We start from the raw sequence: 21298 nt of genomic DNA, 5'->3' as shown, positions 1-21298 counted from the left end.
TTGAGTTGTCAATGACTATGCAGAAAGCGAAGTAACAAAAATTGTTGGAGATAGCATTAAGGCAGGAAGACAGTGGTGTAGTAAACCGTGGCAACTGATATGCTAGTTGAGATTAAGAAAAAAAAAAGGAATTAGCAGGTAGGCCATGCACGTAATCGATCACTTGTTGCCAATTCATAACAGGTGATTACATAAGCGTTACAGAATGGATGTCAAGGAGAGAGAACTACAGCCGAGGGTGGTAGAAAATTGCGTAATGGGACAAAAATATGATGTTTGTAGGCATAGGATGCAATCAGCTCGCATAAGACGGGATTGTAGGGTGAGGCATTTGTGTTGCAGCGAACAAAAATAGGTTTGTGGTGCTGACAGTAGAGACTCGTGAAGGTGCAGGGCACCTTAGCTGCTGGCACACTAATCAACATGACAATTGGCTCTGAAAAAGAAAACCCCAGTTATGAAAAATAAAGCAACGTCGTCCCAACGCATTGTTTTATTACGCATGCTACACTACAGGTGTCCACAGTTGGGGGAACTTAGTACTAATAGTGCAACGAGCATTTTTCTTTGTAAATAATGGTTTGTATGTGGCCGATTCATTCCAATACACTTTTTTGCAGCAAAACATTCTGCTCCTGGAGGCACTCAACCGCCTGGTGGCAGTAGGCGAGCACCAGGCACGTGCTGTTGAGAGTGTGCCAGAGATCCAGAGGGCTGCTCTGCAAGAGTAGTATCGGTGCCCTCATTGCTCTCCTGTCGAGCCCACAGAAGGCACCTTATAAAGGAGCTTTCAGTTTAATATTTTGTTTATTATTCAAGAACATGAATAAAATTATTGCAGTAAACATTGTGCTGTGCATATTAGGAGACTTGTAACATGCATTGGTGTGCCTTCAAAATAGGCAAAAACATAAGACAACCTGTGCCACTCTTGGACCACGTAAATGAAAAATGCACTAATGCAGCATACACGTCATTGTGCTGTTTGTTCTTTCTATGTGCAAGAATAGATTGCGTGTCGATTAGCCACAAGATGAACGGTGTGTGTAATTCACAATGAAGACAGGAAACTGCAGGAGCTTAATAATGCTATCACCTATTGACTGAGCATATGACTGGAACACACCCCGATTAAAATGTGCCATTACATGCATGTTCGATACCACATATTCTTTAACATTGTCTTATAACTGCATGTACTATATTTGACAAATCTTAAGCCCTTGCATAGCACACTTCTGATGTATCCATTTCATAGGCCAAATAATTGTACACTTTGTCCTTTTGTGTTGTATAAAAAGCAGCATCCTTTACAGTCGGAAAAAACTTCAGAAGACAGGAGAGGCCCCGCCCAGATGACCAAAACAATGCAGCCGATTGCCTCCACGTCTAAAGAAATAGTCCCTCTCCAACGAGCAGGTATTAGTCTGTCTGGCGGCACGATGTCAGTCTAGAGTGCGTGCCCATCGGTGCAGGCTTGTGTTCACCTGCCTTAAAGTGCAGATTCCGCAGCCTCCTAAAGTTGTATCCAACTATAGAAAAACGTAAAGCCTTGCAGCAGTTGCATAGACTTCTGCAACTTGATAGCACACAATGATCAGGAGCAGAAATCTATAAAGGCATACAAGCAAAGCTGGCTGGCCACACTTCCATTATGAGGGGCTGCAAAAGGTCTCGCCAAATATTCCCATGACGTCCTTGAAAAAGAGGTGGTGTTTGGCACTTCCTTAGAATCAAAAACAGATTACAGTGAATGTTGTGTAGCACGTCAAAACAAACTGAGCTTGGTTGTCTGCACAGCATGTAATGGGAGGTTGTGCTTCACATAGGAAACAAACTGCTCTGTCCAGTACAATTTTAAGGCCAGTATGGCACCTATTATGTCAACAGTGTCTATAAACAAATTACACTTTTCACAGGCCATTGATTTCACCATTATTTTTGTACGATGGTTCTTTCAATCAGTCCTTGTATAACATGAGCAGGTGGATTTGAAAGCAAAGCTTTGTTTGCAAACCTTCCGACTTCCATAATTGTGTGGCAACGCACTGGCATGTTGTCGAATAGCTCACACTTCCTCGGTCCTGCACCAAGGAAGCCCAATGCTCTATTTGAAGTTGGATCGCACAACAATTCAACGGCACAAAAAGAAGAGTAACACACACAGCAAAGCATTCTGCTGTGTGTATTTCTCTTCTTTGTGTCCCGTCAAATTGTTGTGCAATTAAACTTCAAGCTACTATACCAATACACCCAGTCTTCAACATCTCCAATGCTCTAGTTACTAGGCCACAATGGTGCACATATTTGAAATTTCCCAACACAAATTAGCTCTCCAAAAAATCGCAAATGTTAAATTTTGCAGTACAGGTTTATGTATGCACGTGCCATATTCTTTACCACTAAACTAACAGGAATCAAAGGGGCAAGCATTAACCAGCCTTGCTGCTGCAAGGCTGGTTAATGCTTGCCCCTTTGATTCCTGACACCAAAGGAAATACAGTGCCACGTTTAAGTAAAGGGAGTGCCGGAGGGAAAGGTGTGACAGCGAGGGCTTACAATAAAAATAATGGTTACGAGACATGTTCAATGCCAATATACGCTGCATGTCGCTCAGCCTACTTTGGCATTGCAGCAAGCGTTTACTCGTTTGAGCATATCACGTTTTGTGCAATCATTGCTCTAAAGCTGCACAAATGGTCTATTTGCTCTGCAATTTTTATCTTTATCATGGTGGGTTAAAGACCCACTTTTCATTGGCATCTGCACCACATTTCTCCCGATGTATAAGTTTGCCTTGGTGGTTCATGACATCTTCATGTACAGCGAGTTCTGCAGAGCATTGGATGTGCATTATTCTACTGCTTAAGAATTAGAGCCGCATCATGAGACGAAAATATACAATTTATCCATCCAGAATAACGCCGCCCCCCCAAAATAAGAACATACACTGAGCCTCTGGCACATGCATCGACGGTGAACAGAGCAAACAATCTGAAGTATTTTCTTCATGCAAGCCAACACACTAAGATTCTTAATGCATTTTCATTTCGCCACAAGCGCATAGGCACAACCGGCTTGGCGCAACATCCACATCTCGCGCTGCAACAAATTGTGCAATGCCTCGCTGTTTCATAGTGCGGTCGATAGATTACGCATGATCAAAATTCAGCATTGTGCATACTAAGTAACTTCACCAATGAAGAACCCCAAGTTCTTTATGAGATTAGAATTCATAGGTTACTTCACACAATTTGTGATATCCATTTATCTATTTATACTTAATTAACCTCTTTCCCAAGAAAGTGAGCCATTTGGAAGGCACCCTGACGGACAAGTAGAACAATCGGCAAAAAGTCATCAACCAGCGAAAAAGTCAGTATCATTAGCAGCCGCATGTGAGATGTCGCTAACACAAAATTTAAGTCGGCTACACAGAAGTTACGAATTTGCCAATATGGCGTGTCTAAACATTGCTTCAATGTTAATCACAGTAACGCTGACATTGAAGGCGCCTTAATTCCTATGTACGTTCCATCGACCAACCGACTACGTTCGTAATGTTCCCACGAAGTAGGAAGCATTCTTTTATATATGCCCGCTCAGCCGCAGTATTCTGGAAAGCTAGGCACCGCTTACGCACTGCCGCATCGATAAGCGCGTCAGACACATCTCTGACACAGTGTCTAACAGTAGTGTGATGGCATCCAATCTAACGCTCGGCGCCGACACTTCTCTGAAAACTCCCAGTCTCATAGAAACGGAGCGCACAGATGACTTGCTCTACGACGGTGAGCGAATGAAGCCCGCCACGCTGTCTCCGCAGACGAGAGTCTTCGCCTAGCTCGTCGCACAACCAGCGCACTGATGTCTTCGACAGGCGAAAATGACGCTGAAACTCCCCGTCGGTCATGTAGGTGAACGGGTCCAGACGCTCATACTGACGCTTGCTGCCGCTGGATGCAATGAAACAGGCTGCTGCTGCCGCCGCCATGTTCCCGAGTTGAACTCGGAGGGGGTTTCGCGATGTACGAGTTTAGCACGAGTTCGCCTGTCAATCAAAACCAGAGGTCACGCCCCGCGCGAGGCATGTAACTCTTGTGCGCGCACTCACTACAGTTGGGCCACGCCCAACTTATCTTGCGGCAACAGCGACGCGGTGTCGAGCTGAGAGGCATCAACAATCTTGACCGCCGACATAAAACGCGCACAATGCACTGTCATCGGTGATGTACTGAGCACCACTATCGAAAACAAAGCGTTGACTGCCGCTGGCTTATGCATACATCTTCTCGGGCTGAGATGGCCGCACAACACGGTTTCATGGCCTGCATTGTGGCGCGTAGTGCACAGTAAATAATTATCGGCACGTCACTGTAGCTGCTTACAAGGCGTCGATGCGGCGAGGGGGTCGACGATGCTGAGGAGTTCGTATTGCAGCAGTCTTTTGAGATGGCTGCTCTGTCATCGGTGATGAAACGGAGCCACAGCGTCGTAAACACGATCAGCGTCTGAGAATCGCTCGCTCTTCTAGACCCAGTGCAATAGCATTTCTTCATCACAAGCACTGCGCACTCAACAGTTCCAACACCTCTCTCCGTTCGAAATCTGATTTCATAACTGCACACAAGAGCCCTCACCAGCCAAAATGCGAGTGCTACGGTGTCGTTACGATATCCATCTGCGATCGCTGCTGGCTCCAGCAGAGGTAATCTGCAAGCACCTTCGACTGCACAACACGCTCATATACTGCGTACATGCGCTCAGAGGCACCTTCACTGGGCAAGCGATGAATTGTGTCGCTGGGGAAGCACGCACTTTTCGCAATGTATCGCAGAGGCTTCGCGCACAAAGATAAACTGGTACATTTTCACTGAACTGCATCACTACGCACTCTACAATAACCGCCATTTCGCAGCGACAGCCGTTGTGTCGTTTTTAGCTGGTAAACCGGGAGCCTTAATGGCCTAGTGAAGCGCCTGCGATGAACAGCCGTACCGCGGCGCTGCGTTTCTATTCCCCTAATAGAGAAAGAGTGGCCCTGACCCTCCATGGATCATGAGCGACTTTATTGAGAATAGCTCTGCAGCGCCCCTAGGCGACTTAGCACCGTATGAACGCCCTCGTGCGCGCGACCCGCTTCAATGTACCGCTTCTAAGCTTTCGCCTCACTGTCGCCACTCGCGGCAAGAAGTGCAAAATTTAATGATTTGCTCGATCTCCGTTTGTCATCACAAATTTGTAGCGTTGAAAACGAAAAACAGATACTTAGAGAAATAAAAATGTTCGTTATTTTATTTGTTGTACTTTAACGTATTCGTTTGAGTCAAAGTGTAGGTGCAAGAATGCGCCGCATGTACCCTGTTCGCATTCGATGGGGGAAAGAAAGATAGCGCCCGAAAGAAAAGGCACGCCCTTGACGCGCCCGGGAAAGGCGTGGCAAGCGGCTCACGGCAAGTGTGCAGACAGACAGCGGGACAGTCACGGTATCGCTAAGTTGCGATAATCCGTTGATAACAATACGTGGCGCTGGCGCGTTTCGTTGTGCACCCTTCTTCGCTTGAAACGTGGAAGCAGCGTGCTGCGCAGGGTCCGCTCATGTTGTCATACGCGGCTTTGTTGTCATACGCGGCTCATACATATTTTTTTGCCTGAACCTTCGGCGCGTTCCGCGCTATCTCCGTTCACTAACTGCCGTCGAGCAAACTCGGGTAAAACTCGGGTGAACGAGAAACTCGGCGCATCCTGCATAGCACCCCTGGACCCGTATTCGCGAAACGTTCTTATGATAAAAAAGTTCGTGCCAGCCAGTAGCGATATAGGACATATTATTAGCGAAGCCGATCAGCCAATGAAAAAGAGCACTTACGAACTAAATGCTTTGCGAATTCGGCCGCAGAATTCATAGAAGTTATGATGACGGAATTATCCGATGTAATTAAATCTGCACATCATTCGGCTCCTGGACCAAACTGTGTTACAACTGCGATGATTGAGCTATTGTTTACCTCATTCCTCAATAAACTTTCTGATATACTAAACTGTTCACTGCAATATACATGGATTTCGAACTCTTGCAAAATCGCAAAATTTACGCTTTTACTTTGAAATATAAACCTCGCATATGTCTTGGCCAACAATCGGTGAGTTTCCTTACATCCAATCCAGTCGAAATAATTAAAAAAAATTAATCCATGTTCGGGTCAATGATTTTACTTCTTCTGAGGGTATTCTATTCTCGAGACAAATAAGATTTAGGCCTCACTCTTCCATATGGTCAGCTCACGTTGATTTAGAAAGCCGCATTTGACTCGCAGGGCTATCAGGAGATGTATCAGCATTTGTAACTTTAGATATTGCAAAAGCATATGACCGTGTCGAACATGCAATGGTAATTTCTAGATTAGCAAGCTGTGCCTTTCCAGACCATTTAGTGGCCTCGATACAAGACTTTCTTTCTGACGGGCTATTCTTTTGCTTCAAGGACGCGGTGGCATAAGTTGCATATACACAGACGAGAGGCGTACCACAGGGACCAGTCTTTTCACCGCTTTTCTTTTATATCTTGTTATCTTCTGTCCCAGTCCATCAGGATGTGCAACTTTAACTCTCATCACGGGATATCAATTGTCATACAAAGTTTTACGATGATATTTTTCTGAACTCTGGCCCTGGCTGGACTGTCTTTTTCTCTTAACGTCAAGAAATGCTCGTTACCTTGTGTTTCCGTTGTCAAATTCCGTTTTTATTTCTCTTCATTGCCTAAGCGAGGAGATACCGCAAGTTGCCGTTTTGAAGTACTTAGGGATAACATACGACGGTACTGTAAACTGGCAGCCCCCAGTCGACGCAAATGCTAGTAAAGGTGAACGCGCAATGGGATTGTTGCGCATATCCACTAATAAAAACACAAGTATTCGTAGGGCTAAGTTACTGGTGATCTATTAACTTCACGTCAAGCCCATTCTTGAATTTGGCTGTTTTCCTCTATTCATGATGTCCAGCATACAAGCTAAGACCTTTAGTAATACTGGAAAGGCAAGCGCTGCGCCTCGGCCTTAGGCTGCCATGTTTTGTGGCTAACAATGTGCTTTATGTGGAGGCTGGAATTATTTCGCTTGAGTCGTGATTTAAGCAACTTACTGTCCTGACTTTCCTCAAGCCTTTACGATGCACCTTTCTCCCGTTTCCAGTCCGTTTTCATCACTTCTGCTGATTCGTTTTTCATAACAGGTTGACGGCATTAGCGACAGCCACAAGTTGTTTTCGTTCACGGGCTCTTATCAAAACTTCAAGTTCGTCTACAGAACCTGCATGATTTCTCCAAAATCTAATTTGTTCAAGATATAAGTAACCTTTGATGCCATTTTTCCAAAACACGTGAACTTCTTCCTGGGCGCGTGCTGGAAGGTCTCCTTCAAGATCATGTTAGTCAAATTCCGCCTCCCTTGATAAATTCTACGTACGCAGCACAAAATTTAGAGAACATGCCGGTGTTGACATATTTTCCAAAGGTCTTTTGCTCTCCGTCTCAATGATTACACCGCAGTATTTCTTGCAAAATTACTGTCAATTATCCCGGCCATCAGACAATTGTGTGTACAGAAATGTAAAGTAATGATTGTTATTAATCGTAATAATCGGTAACACCTGCTGAGTATATTTTGGCACTTCTTCGGGGATGTTTGTCTGAAGTCCGCTTTGTGTTGGTCTCCGTAAAGAGCGTAATCTTTCTAAATGAATCCGCTGACTCGCTCGCATCGTCGTCGCTAAATGATCCGGTCCTAAATGCTCTTCCGGCTTTCTCTCTTATAACATGAGCTTGATTTTACCGCCTTTTATTTCTAATTGTAATAAATCACCCCTACTTTCCACTCAGGCTTTTCCACATCTAAATGTTCTTGGAACACGAGGAAATGCCGTTCACGACAATGCGAGGGCACGTTATCAAGCTTTCGTGGTAGAATTCTCCACCTAAATCTTTACCATCATCGATGTGATTTATCCATAGCCAACCTCTGCTCTTTTTGTAACGAACCAGAAACTATTGACCATTTCTGTCTTTTTGGCCGCCGCGTCTCCTCCTTCCACAGAATGTATCTCAAATTACCAACCGGTAATCTGGGCTTGGCGCTTACAACACCAAACATTTTGTCCTTCCGTGCCTGTCAATTAGGCATAATCCGTGGGTCTATGATTACTGCTCTGCACAAGTTCATCGAAGCGTCCGGAAGATTACGCGGCTAGGGTACCATCCGTGGTGCACTTTTATTAGTTTTTCAAGGTTTAGGAATAAGCCCTCTGAAAAGTTGTGTTATCCTCTACTTGCCTGATGCTTCTTTTTGAATGTTGCCGCTTCACCACTTTTGTTTTTTTTTCTTGGGTGCATTCAATATAGCCACTGTGTTCAACCCCCCTCGTAGGTACGAGCCATATTTTGAGGCAACAACAGCAACAAGCAGAATCAGTCTTAATGCTGCAGGTGCCGCAGTTTCAGTAAGTACGTTCGACAGGCGAACATTCACAAGTGCAGTACAATTAAGCCACAAACGTTATTGCAATGAATGGTAAAGTGAGGTTTAGAGTGCAGTCGGGGAATAACCGGAATGATCCATTCTAGGAAGGTGTACGTGTTGGAGAGGGTGGGCTCGTTAATGTGCATCTGAACGCACCACTTCCGATTTGGTTTTTGGAGAAATCAACACTGCACCGAGCTTTCAGGTACATTGTGGGGTGCCAATGTAGCATTTAACCACCATAAAAGTGACGCCGTTGTCATTACCGTGTTATGAACATGGCCGAGACTGTGTCGCGGAATTCGTCCTGGTTTCACGAGCGCAGAATACTAGAAAATTCGCAGGCACAACGTAGACTACGTGCGTCATTGGGCTCGGAAAATCAGCTGGCCCGCGTTTCTTTGAACCATGCTGAAATTGTAAAATTAAAATGAGAAGATAAGTGAAGGACGTTAGCTGTTATAATGCATTGCTTTTTAAATATATAGGTAAAATTTCATAACACGCTGCGTTGAAATTCTCTGTTTATTCCGGATCTGCGCGGACACTACAGGGACGGGAAAGGTTTCAGCGGATACGTTACGCTATGTTAGCCTGCTTTACAGGCTACATGTCCCGAAAGCGCCTGCATTGTAGAAAGCTTGTACGGTACACATTTGTTATGTCTGTATTGCCTTGGGTACACACATGAATGCTATAAATTGTAAGTTTTGCTTGTTGAACTGCCGTTTTCAACACTGTTACCCAAAAGTAACACTTCATTTCGTCACAGCAAACATCGATCTGCAACGTGAAGGTGCCCAAGAAAATTTTAGCGGTAACGCGTTGGTTAATGCGCACTTTCGGTTCTTGTTGGTGGAAGATTAATGAGCCGTGGCAATATTAATTATTAAATGCATGGCGCGAAAATAAGTGAATGACTAAACTTCTCGGTGAATCAAAGGGTGACTGGACATATGCACGACACAAATATCATTATAAAATATCAGTTCAAGTTTAATTATCACCAAAATAATCGTGTGTGTAGTAACAAACCTTTCTGCATGGTGGTGCCGTGAAATCTGCCACATCTACCAGGAACTCTAAAGCCTCTTGCACATTTGCTCCTATTTGCGCGTCCATGCGGATTCAGTCTTGAGACTTCCTACCACTCGTGATGTACCACAAGTACTAATCTTCATCAACGGATTCATTCATTAAGCCCATAGCGGACATATTGGTTTGTAAATGTTATAGTATAACTTTCTTTTGCCTATATGGTACTTCGTACATTTATTTGGTAATTATTTGCGTATTTGTTATTTGGTGCTAATAATTTAGCCGTTCCGCTGTAAGAGCTGAATGTAAAAAATGTCTGATACCATTGCTTTCCAGAATGCTAACTTTATACATTTGCATTCCACTCTTGTAATAGCCCCGTGTAAGGGCTGACAGTATCTGTAAATAAGTAAAAATAAATAAATGGCTATTCGACAAAGGCACGTATCAAAGCAGGAAAGGTCTGGCAACGGCAGTAAGAAAGTAGAAGTGTGCAAACACTCGGGATTTCGAGCAGAACGACGCGAAGCTCGCAACTTTTCTAGAACGAGACCAGAGGCCACAAGTGCGCTCACTTAAGGAGAACGTGCCTCCGGGCTGGCGAAGACAACGGCCAACTTGCGAAGGTGCCTACTTGGGGTTCATGTTGTTGCAGGGCCCCATCGCTGGAGGCTCCAAAGAGCTCATATTTCCAATGGCACCTGCCTTGAGGGACAAAGGTTTCTTCGGAAAGCGCCTGCGCGGCCCCATGCAAGGGATTGAGCAAATACTCGCAGCCTGATATTTTATACAGCCGTGTTTTTCGTGCGCCGCCAACGATTATCCAGAGAAGAGCCACTCTGGGAGCGCGCACGGCAGCTTCGAGCGAAGGACTGTCGCTGGAGGCCTTATCACGGATGCAAATAGAGTGTACTACAGTTCTATTGCACTCTATAGATGGAACCAGCCCCAGGCGGTTCAGTGGGCTTTCCCAGAAAAGGAGCCACGGCAATGATCGGACGATAATACGAACAAGAGTGCCAGAGCAACGAAATTACCTATGTACTCAGACAGAATCGTGGAGACTGGGAAGTTAAGACCAATGGTATCTCCATGGATGGCCTGGCGATTTCTTTCAACCTGCCAGCAGGTGAAAGGAAGCGGAAAAATATAAATCTAGTCCAATAATATTGCCTATTCAGATCAAATTTGATACCAGAATTCACAATTAAAAATTGTTGAATAGTCGTTTCTGTTTAAATCTAGCGCAGAACAGCACTTTGAAATCTCGCGGGCGAGTGAGCGATTGACTTGAGGACTGTTCCGAATTATTCTGCTGCTGGAGAGTCGCGGCTGTTGCACAGAGGTGCGACAGTTCCTGAATGAATTAACGCATGGGGATAACGTCTGCGTAACAAGTACCCAGCTGTCATTCAGTATAAATGCCCGATTTAGGGGCAGCTTGCAAATCTTCTAACTCGCTTCAGGCAAGCAAATTTAGTAGTACTTGCTGTTAAAGCGATGAAAGGAAATGTAGAGATACACGTAGAGATAAATGTACATCTGGCGTCTCCGTCGAAGGAGACAACTGTGATACCACATGCACCACTCAGATTTAAAGGAGTACAAACATGGTGAGACTGCCTAAATAAAGTAAATTTCCTTGAATAATGTTGATTTTAGTACCAAAAGCAAGACCACAGAGAGTGAAGTACATAAAGATGTCCGCCCTGTGAGTGCTGCTCCTGTCTTCCTGTCATATACCCTCTCTGGGATCGCGTTCCTGTCGCTAAATTCGGTATTATTCAAACAAATGTATTTTATTTGGACAGTGCCACAATGTTTGCATTCCATTAATATTGGGTGGTGCAAGTGGTACCACACTAAGCTCCTTCAGCAAACACAGCAGATGCGCATTTATCTCTACGTGTATTTGAGATGTGTCGTTCTTTTGGTCGCTTCATTACTGTCGTTATGATGTTGCACGGGATAAGTGAAAGCAGTCGTTTATAATTTACAATCTTCTCAGTAGAGCGGACGTACAGTTGGGAACGACATTATATGAAGGCATTGAAGTATAAGATAAGCATAACCTATTTTTCAGAAAATTCGACTTGAGAATAAGGCCATTTTGTTTATACTACTGTAATAAAGCCGAAGGGCAGAGCTACCTTCGTTTTTTTAAATTAAACAAATCCTGGAGTTTTATGCAGTAAAACCAGGTTATGTTTCTGAGCAACTCGGTTTAACACCTTGGATTCTTAACGCGCACCTAAATATAAGTACACAAGCGTTTTTTTGTTTCCATCTCGCCCCCATCGAAATCCTTTAGAAACGCACCGCCAGAGCCGCTAATAGGAACGAAGCTATCACGCCGGTTTCTCTTATCGCGAAGCTGTATACCTCTACCGTCGAAGGAAATTTTCGTGTCGTTGTGGTAAGCGAAAAAGGTCGCAATATGTGGGCCGATCGCGATGTTAGTGCAATGCCGGCCCGACCCGCGGCGCAGGTGAAGCCGGCGTTAAGCACTCCCCATACGTGGGCCGATCCCGAAGTTAGTGCATTGCCGGCCCGACCCAGGGTGGAGGTGAAGCAGGCGTTAAGCACTCCTCATACGTGGGCCGATACCGAAGTTAGTGCAATGCCGGCCCGACCCGGGGCGGAGGTGAAGCAGGCGTTAAGCACTCCCCATACGTGGGCCGATCCCGAAGTTAGTGCAATGCCGGCCCGACCAGGGGCGGAGGTGAAGCAGGCGTTAAGCACTCCCCATACGTGGGCAGATCTCGAAGTTAGTGCATTGCCGGCCCGACCCGGGGCGGAGGTGAAGCAGGCGTTAAGCCCTCCCCATACGTGGGCCGATCCTGAAGTCAGTGCAATGCCGGCCCGACCCCCGGCAGAGGTGAAGCAGGCGTTAAGCACTCCCCATACGTGAGCCGAGTTTGCAGAAGGGAATTATTTGCGGATGATACAATACAATACAATCTTTATTGTGCATAAAGAAAACAAAGTACATATAGCAGGCCTACCAAAGCCTCAGAGGGCTTGACTGCCAGTGCCTGACAGTCAGGTCACAGAAAATTGCACAGGGTTAATAGCGGAGTTAGCTATTAGCGGGTCGGAGCGAAATGTTGAAGAGTTATACAAAATGTTACATCAAACATCGACAATTCTAAGCAGTTTCTTAATCCCACGTTTTGTGTTTGCTTCTAACACAGGCGTTGGCAATTTATTAAATATGGCTGGAACATAGTATTGCTGCGTTCTCCTTCCGTACTTTGCACAGCCTTGGGGATGACGTAGTGTTCCTTCGGTCTTAAGGAGCGGACAGGCGTATATCGTGTTTCAAAATCATTATTCCAGAAGTGTTTAATTACAACACTTTCGTTAATCAGAGAAGTGAAGTTTGGCAAATTCAACAGCCTAAAGACGTCTGCATCTTGCTTTGGACACAAATCGTAAGCCACTGTTGACAGCAGTGAACGTAAAATTAAATTAATTCTTGAGCTCCACCTAAGAGTACAATGGCCATACACAGTCAAGCCATAACGTAGCACACTGTAGACTAAAGCATGGACAATAATTTTTCGAACGGAGATTGGCATAAGACATCGCATATTGTATAATACACAGGAGACCGCGCTCAGCCTTTTACAGATGTGGAATAATTGTGAGTTCTATAAAAGATCACAGTCAAAAAGCAACCCAAGATACTTAACAGAAGATGCATTTTGAGTAGGTTGACATGTACATTCATAACAGTTTGATGTGTGTAAGAATAATGATGTCGTTGGCAGGATTTTTTTCATGCAGTTATGGAAACAGACAAGTCGCGTTATAAAAGGGTTGATGCTTATTAAATTAGCCGCAAACCAGTCCATAGCTATACTTGCCTCATTCTGTAAGGAGCTGATTGCATCAGAGTAATTAGTTGCACAGGATACAAGAACAGGACCATCGGCATATTGATATATGTAATTACCTACTACATTGCACAAATCATTCACATAAATGTTAAAAAGCAGGGGGCTTAATATTGAGCCCTGAGGGACTCCAGAATGAATACTGGTTAAAACACTTAAACTATTTTCCACCTTTACGCACTGTCGTCTATCCTGCAGAAAGTTAGTTAATAAATTCAAGAATGACCCACGAACGCCTAGGCGAGACAGTTTCTGCAACAAAATCTCATGACAAACACTGTCAAATGCCTTAGAGGCATCCATAAAGAGGGCACATGCTAACCAGTTTTGGTCTAGTGTCAAGTTTAAAAGATCAGAGAAAGCTCCTAACAGTGTTTGCGTACCCTTCCCCTGTACAAATGCATACTGATGTGATGATAATACACTATGCTTATCTAGAAACTGTGTTACCGTAAGACCCACATGTTTTTCTATTTGAGCTATACCGGGAAGTATCGAAATAGGTCTGTAATTTTCAATACTATTGCGTGCACCTTGCTTGTGAAGCGGAATTACAATTGCGGTTTTCAAATCAACTGGAATCACGCCACCATCCAAAACAAAGTTTAAAAGCGATAGCAATACATGTTTAATTGCGTCAAAATTTCTCTGAATTTTACTGGCAGGAATTTTGTGCAAGCCAGGTGATTTGTTCGTCTTAAGATTGAAGACAATGAACCTTAATTTTTCAAGCGATAGAAAGGAAGATATGCGGAATCTAGCAAGCTGTCTGTTAGAGTACACACCGATGGTCGCCGGGTCCTCGATCCCGAGACACTTGAAAAGAACTGATTAAATAACTTTGCCATAGTTTCGTCGTCTGCTGAAAAATAAGATGAAAGGCGCTGTTTAGGCGTTGAAGTGTTGCCGCCTCTATGATTATTGATTAGGGACCATGTTTTCTTTATGTCAGATCGAGCTTCTTGAAATATCTTTCTAAAATAAACGCGCTTCGCAAGTCTGATCATTGCATTCACCTTGTTTCTGGCACATTTATATCTTAAGCGCGTGCCATTGCAGTTTGACGACCGCTTGGCCTTAGTCCACAACAAGTCTTTTTCCTTTATAGGAGCTAAGATTTCGCTGGTCATCCATTTCTGGCTCAGGTAACGTTGCCTGATTTTGACAACGTGTGTTGCCGCCTGCCTAAAAGCATCAAACGCAGCTACGAAGTCGCGGTACATGTTTTCCGGTGACACAGTGCACAAAAAATTATCCCAATAATTTTTCTGGGCTATTTTATTGAAAGGCCTTGGATAAATTATACAAATTTGTTTGACAGAGTTAATAGCCTCAGATAACAAAGGATTCACAGTCTGTTTCAGTGAACAGCAGACGAAGTAGTGGTCAGAAAGCTTAACCTGTGCAATGGTAGATATTACTTCCAAATTATAGGCTCTAACTTTTACATGATCAATGCAGGATGAAACAAAACGTTGAGATAGGAATTCTTCGCGAGTTGCCGCATGGATTTTCATTTCGATTCCCCATTTAGATAGTGTATCTAAATAATCAGCAACTATTCCTACTGTTGGACGTAACGTATCTATATTAATGTCACCTGTGAGGCAAATACATTTATCGGTTCCTATACGTGAAAACGAGGAGTCGAGCTCAGCAAAAAAAAAGACGCCTGTTATCACATGGGGGACGATATACAGAAAGAAAGGCCAATGAAAATCGAGGATTAAATAAGCGGAGAGTAACAGTTTCGGCATGGTCGAAAGGCAAGTGTAGTTCGGAGACTGACCAAGTGTTTTTTACGAAAACAGCCACGCCTCCGCCCTTCCGGACCGGACGAAAAAAGGAGAATGATTGATAGTCCGGCAGCGCGAAACTAGAAAATAGACCTGGCGAGATATATATCTCGGCGAGTACGATGACATCAAAAAGCAGTGGAACAGAAGATAGAATGGCTACTAAATGGTCCCAGTGCTTACGAATGCTTCTGATGTTTACGTGAGTAAAATGGAAAGCGTCGTTACCCGGATAACAAAAAAATCGCGAAACTTCTGAAAGGTCAGTGCAAACCTTGAAAGTACTACCCATGACTAGATAAGCCTCTCAATGTCCAATTTTCTATTAATTCGAACGAGTGGAGCGCCGTCTGCTTTCCTTGCAAACACCTTGCCATTTCTTGTCCAGACGTATTTGAAAGACATTTCCTTTGCTTAAGTGCGAGCTCGCCAGAACAGTTCGTGATTAACCCGTGTGAGGTTGTCATTGAAATACAAACCTGGAAAATCATTCTGAACTAATCCTGGCAAGTTTTTACGTGATCGAAGCCATTGTTCCTTCGCTTCAACGGAGCGCATCTGGACAAGAATAGCTGGTGCAGTATTGTCCCTACTGGGTAGACGGTGGATATCAGAGACTTGACTTGCCGCAAAGTTAGGTACCTCAAGTTGTTGCGCAAGATCACTGAGGAAGGATTGCAAGTTCTCCTTTGGCTTGCTGGGAAACCCGTGGATCTCGAAATTCTTTCTCCTACTATACTGCTCCATTTCATTCATTTGCTCACTTATTTTGTCGATCAGGTCTGACTGGAACTCGATGGTAGAAAACAGCGAGTCAACCTTGCAACATAATTCCGCCACCTCCGTCTGATTTTTGGTGACCGTCTCCTATACCGAGTCGTATTTTGCGGAAAGAAATTCTATTGAAGTCTGCACTACCTGTATCGCGTTCTCGATCTTTCCAACTGAGTCCTTAAATGTAAAATGTTCCTGTACTTTCGTGGCGAGTATTTCTACGCCAGATGCAAGTCGGTCCAGTTTTTCAGTTACAACAAATTGCTGTGCAAACAATTCTACTTTTGCTGTCTGTGTCAAGTCTCCTTGTGTGCTTTTTCCCGGTCGACATGTTTGGCACAGCCAGGTTTCACGTTTAACTGTACTCATTTTTGCGTAGCTGTTTTCAACTACTGTAGAGCATCGTTTTCCAAGGTGGAAACCTTCTTGGCAAGCCGAACATGTTAAAAATTTCGCATCCAAAGGTAACGGTTAGAGCAAGCAGCACAATCAGAAGGCATTTGTGTGCAGTCAGCGGCAAAAAATTACAATGCTAAAATAAGTAAGAGCAAAAGGCTCACCTGCACAAAGGCATGAAATGATTAGCTCCGGGAACGTATTTGCCGCTGACTGCAAAGAAGCCGAGCGATGCTGTTCCTTAATAGGCATTCCCAAGCGTCTGGGGTGCGGGCTAGGTGATGAGCCGACGAGAGAGTGACAGCAATGACAGCTTGCGGACGAAAATTGCAGAGGAAACCCGCTGTCTGCGCAGAGCCTGCGCAGATCCAGGTTCACCGATGCCAGCGGCTGCACTGCCCGTGTCTCAGTGAAGTGTCCGATGACAGCATGCAGCACCTGCCGAAAGGCATGAAATTATTAGCTCCGGGAACGTATTTGCCGGTGACTGCAAATACGTTACGGAGGAAGGTATAATGAATACCTTCCTCCGCAAACGGAATAACGGAATGTGGACGTGCAGGAGTCCGAATGGCGATACTAGAAATGAAATAGACTTCATACTCTGCGCTAACCCTGGCATCATACAAGATGTGGAAGTGCTTGGCAAGGTAACCTGCAGTGGCCATAGGATGGTAAGATCTCGAATTAGCCTAGACTTGAGGAGGGAACGGAAGAACCTGGTACCTAAGAAGCCGATCAATGAGTTAGCGGTACGAGGGAAAATAGAGGAATTCCGGATCAAGCTACAGAACAGTATTCGGCTTTAACTGAGAAAGAGGGCCTTAGTGTTGAATCAATGAACGACAATCTTATGGGCATCATTAAGGAGTGTGCAACATAAGTCGGTGGTACCTTCGTTAGACATGACACCGTTAAGCTATCGCAGGAATCGAAAGATCTGATTAAGAAAGACCAATGTATGAAAGACTCTCACGCTACAGCTAGAATAGAACTGCCAGAAGTTTCCAAGTTAATCAACAAGCGTAAGATATCTGACATAAGGAAGTATAATATAGATTGAATTGAGCATGCTCTCAGGAACGGATGAAGCCTAAATGCAGTGAAGAAGAACCTAGGAATAGGCAAGAATCAGATGTATGCGCTAAGAGACAACGCCGGCACCATCATTACTAATATGGATAAGAAAGTTCAAGTGGCTGAGGAGTCTAATAGATATTTATACAGTATAAATAGACGAAGAAGACGAGTTCTTGATCAGCTGCTAGTCCTGCTTCGCTCTGGTTTTTTCGGTTAAATTTGTGCGTACCGACGCCCCCGAGGCGGGTACGATATCAAAAGCAATGACGGACGTTCCGCCTCCTCTGCCGCCAAGGTTGGGGGCTGGCCTTCAAGCTGCAAGTCGGTCTGCTGTGCTCGACCGCCTCAACGCGACTCTGCCAAGGTCATCGAGCTGCTCAGACATCGACGACATGGATTCTGACGGCGGATATACCGAGGTCACAAATCGTCGGTTGAAGAGGAAACTTCGTAGGACATCAAGCGTGAGTGAGCTTAACTACAATAACCCGCCCACACAGCAAGCGTACACAATCGCCTACATCCCCGTCACTGCTACAGGCAACCTCAATTCCCTCAATAGGCAAACTCTCACTGCCTATTTCGAGAGGCTGGCTCCAGGGAAAATCAAAGAGGTCCGAATTAATCCCAGAAGAAACATACTTACTGTTGATGTGACTACATGAACCATCCTCGACACTTTGAAAGCTGTAACTGAGCTAGGACATATACTTGTCCGCTCATTCATCATACATGGAGGCAGCACCACCGCCGGTGTTATCTACGATGTCGATACAGATATTGATAATGATGATCTCCCAACGCTAATCTCCTCAACTGTCCATATCACAGACATACACCGTTTTGGACGGTCGAGGTGCATAAAACTCATTTTTGAGGGAGAGACCTTACCATCACATCTAAAAGTGGGTTATGTGCGACATCCTGTCCGTCCATACATCCCTAGGCCCTTGCAGTGCCGTAAATGCCAGAAAATCGGGTATGTCACTGCTGTGTGCGTGAACAAGATGACATGTCCGCTCTGTGGTGGTGATCACGATCAGTTGATGTGTGCTGGCTCTGACTTGAAGTGCCCTAACTGCGATGGGCCGCACGAGGCAACGTCGAAGGACTGTCCAAAATTAAAGACTGAAATGTCCGTGCTAAGGAAAATGGTACGAGATCGATCTACGCACAGAGAAGCGGCTACCAAGGTCCACCGTCGCCAGAGGCGCTCACGTAATCGCAGAAGATCAGCATCGACAACAGGACAACCTGTACTCGAGGAAAAGTCGTCGCGCGCTCCTGCTACTCCTCAAACGTCAGAGCCTCCTTTAACCACGTCTACTCTTCTGAACACCAAGGACACTACTATATGGCCTTCCCTGCCATCTCGGAGTACAGAAGTGCAGCCGGAACGCCAGCGTGAACATGAACCTTCATCGTCGGATGGGCAAATCAAGGCAATGCTTGTACAGTTGATTCGTTCCTTGCGAATGCTGCTCATCGGAGTTAAGACGCCCGTTGCCAAGGCTGCGGTGCAAATTCTCGACGCACTAGAACCAGTGCTTGCTGCTGTATAAAAGCTAGTAAACGCCATGGCATCATCAACTTCAAGGTTGTCACTACAGGAAAGGATAAGCGGTTCCGTAATATTCCAGTGGAACGCACGAGGTCTACGGGGTCGCCTGGGAGATTTTAAACAGAGAGTGCTCAAGCATCGGTTTCCAGTTATCGTGATATGCAAGCCGAATATGACATCGCCATTTAGACTCCCTGGATATGAACAATTCGCGTCTGGGACAAGTGGAAATACTAGCAAAGTTTTACTGTGTGTGCGATGTGACCTCACGTATTCGCTAAACCAAGTTCCGGTGCATAGCAGCAACGAGTACGTCTCTATAACACTGAAGCTAAAGCGCCGGATAATATCGATCATCGGTGGCTATATTTCTCCCAGGGGAAGATTTGACTCTGGACACCTGAAACTTGTTCTTGACTCTTGCCAAGGACCTCATATTATTGTAGGTGATTTCAACGCGCACCACCATCTTTGGGGTAGTAGGATCACAAATCTTCGAGGAAAACAACTTCTTAACTTCACAAGTAGCAATGATCTTGACATCCTGAATGATGGCTCACCAACATTTCTTCGTGGCACAACGTACAGCAGTTGCCTCGATTTAGCTATCGCTTCACGATGTCTTTCGTCTTTTGCTGCCTGGTGCACAGATGCTGAAACGTATGGCAGTGATCACCTACCTACTTATGTACAACTGAGATGGTTTACAAGACTTCCAAGTTCTCATACGCGACGCACTGACTGGGATGCTTTTCAGAACAAGCTAGAAGAATCCTGCAACTGTGTAATTTCATCGAAAGAGATGGAAGAGCGCATTAGAGCAGCAATGCACGCAACAACACGCATCATCCAAACATCAAATTCAAGAACATCCGTTGACGTTATATATGAAGAGCTGCGGGCAGTCCGACGTCGCGCCGAGAGGAAATACAGGCGAACTAAACTGATATCAGACTTGAGGACGGCACGCCGTGTGCAAAAGAAAATTCAAAGATACTTAGACAAGCTCGACAGACAACGTTGGAGGTCCTTTTGCACCAGCCTGGACCCACGAAAACCGTTGTCCACAATATGGCATGTTGTACGAGCACTACCATCTCCTCCACAACAGCTACGTCCCTTCCGAGCTTTGGCTATCATCCAGACACGCAGTGAGAAGGAAATCGCGGAAGATTTCTGCATACACCTCTCCGGATCTGCAACATCGATAGCTTCAGTGCTCAGGTGTGCTCCTCCAACAATGGACGATCGTCTCGACCTCCCATTCACGCTGCAAGAGCTACGTGCAGCGATTTCCTCTTCAAGACACTCAAGTGCGCCTGGTCCTGATGGCATTACCTATTCTACCTTGCGCCATCTAGGCCCTCGAGCGAAAGAAGAGCTCCTGGCTTTATACAATCTCTCGTGGTCCTCGGGAACTGTGCCTACACATTGGAAGACAAGCAAAATCGTGGCATTATTGAAACCAGGCAAGACACCCCATGCTATGCTTTCCTACAGACCTGTGGCGCATGCCAGTTGCATAGGTAAAACCATGGAACGCATGGTTTTGACGCGCCTGGAGTGGTTTTTGGAGAAACGTAATATATATCCAGACGCAATGACAGGTTTCCGAAAGGGTAGGTCGTCAATCGACAGCGTCATTGACCTAGTAACAACTGTTGAACATCAGAAACGTCGCCGTCGATTAACGGCTGCTGTCTTTCTAGATATCAAGGGTGCTTTTGACAACGTTCTACATGATGCAATTTTAGATGCCCTAGAAGAATGTGGCGTCGGGGGACGTATGCATCAATGGATAGCCAGCTATCTTCAAGAGAGAACGATATTCATGACAACTCCAGACGGTGAAACAAAGAACCACCCCGTCTATCGTGGAGTGCCTCAAGGAGGTGTATTGAGCCCAACCTTATTTAACATCGTTCTCATTGGACTGGTCAAAGAACATGCAGGCACAGTCTCGGTCTCTGTGTACGCAGACGATATCTGTATATGGACCACGAGCTTAACGCGCTTGCAAGTGCAAACGAAGCTGCAGCGCGCAGTGTCGATAACGTCGACATACCTAAACAGTCGCGGACTGCAGCTCTCACCGGAAAAAAGTGTGTCCATGGCATTTACACGGAAGTCAATGGCCTGCTACCTCGTTATGATTGATGGGAAGATTATCCCTTCAGTAACCCACTACAAGTTTCTCGGAGTCATCATCGACCGTGACTTATCTTGGTCGAAGCACCT

The 21298-nt window shown here is 45.1% G+C and overlaps 1 protein-coding gene across 6 annotated transcripts in view; it reads left to right on the top strand.

The window, feature by feature from the left end:
- LOC135909941 (uncharacterized) overlaps positions 1-21298 on the top strand; it is a 128230-nt gene that overhangs the window by 76819 nt on the left and 30113 nt on the right. Inside the window, exon 4 of one of the 6 annotated variants that reach the window (XM_065441947.2) lies at positions 10210-10662. The exons of the other annotated variants lie outside the window; for them this stretch is intronic. Within the exon in view, the coding sequence (XP_065298019.1) occupies positions 10210-10264 (55 nt within the window). The 3' untranslated portion in view covers positions 10265-10662. Of the gene's footprint in view, positions 1-10209; positions 10663-21298 lie in introns of those variants that run through there. 6 annotated transcript variants of the gene reach the window in all.

This window comes from Dermacentor albipictus, chromosome 1, assembly GCF_038994185.2.
Source record: "Dermacentor albipictus isolate Rhodes 1998 colony chromosome 1, USDA_Dalb.pri_finalv2, whole genome shotgun sequence".
Lineage (NCBI taxonomy): Eukaryota > Metazoa > Arthropoda > Arachnida > Ixodida > Ixodidae > Dermacentor > Dermacentor albipictus.
Note: the sequence above shows the minus strand (reverse complement) of the source record. Positions and strands in the feature narration are given on the sequence as shown.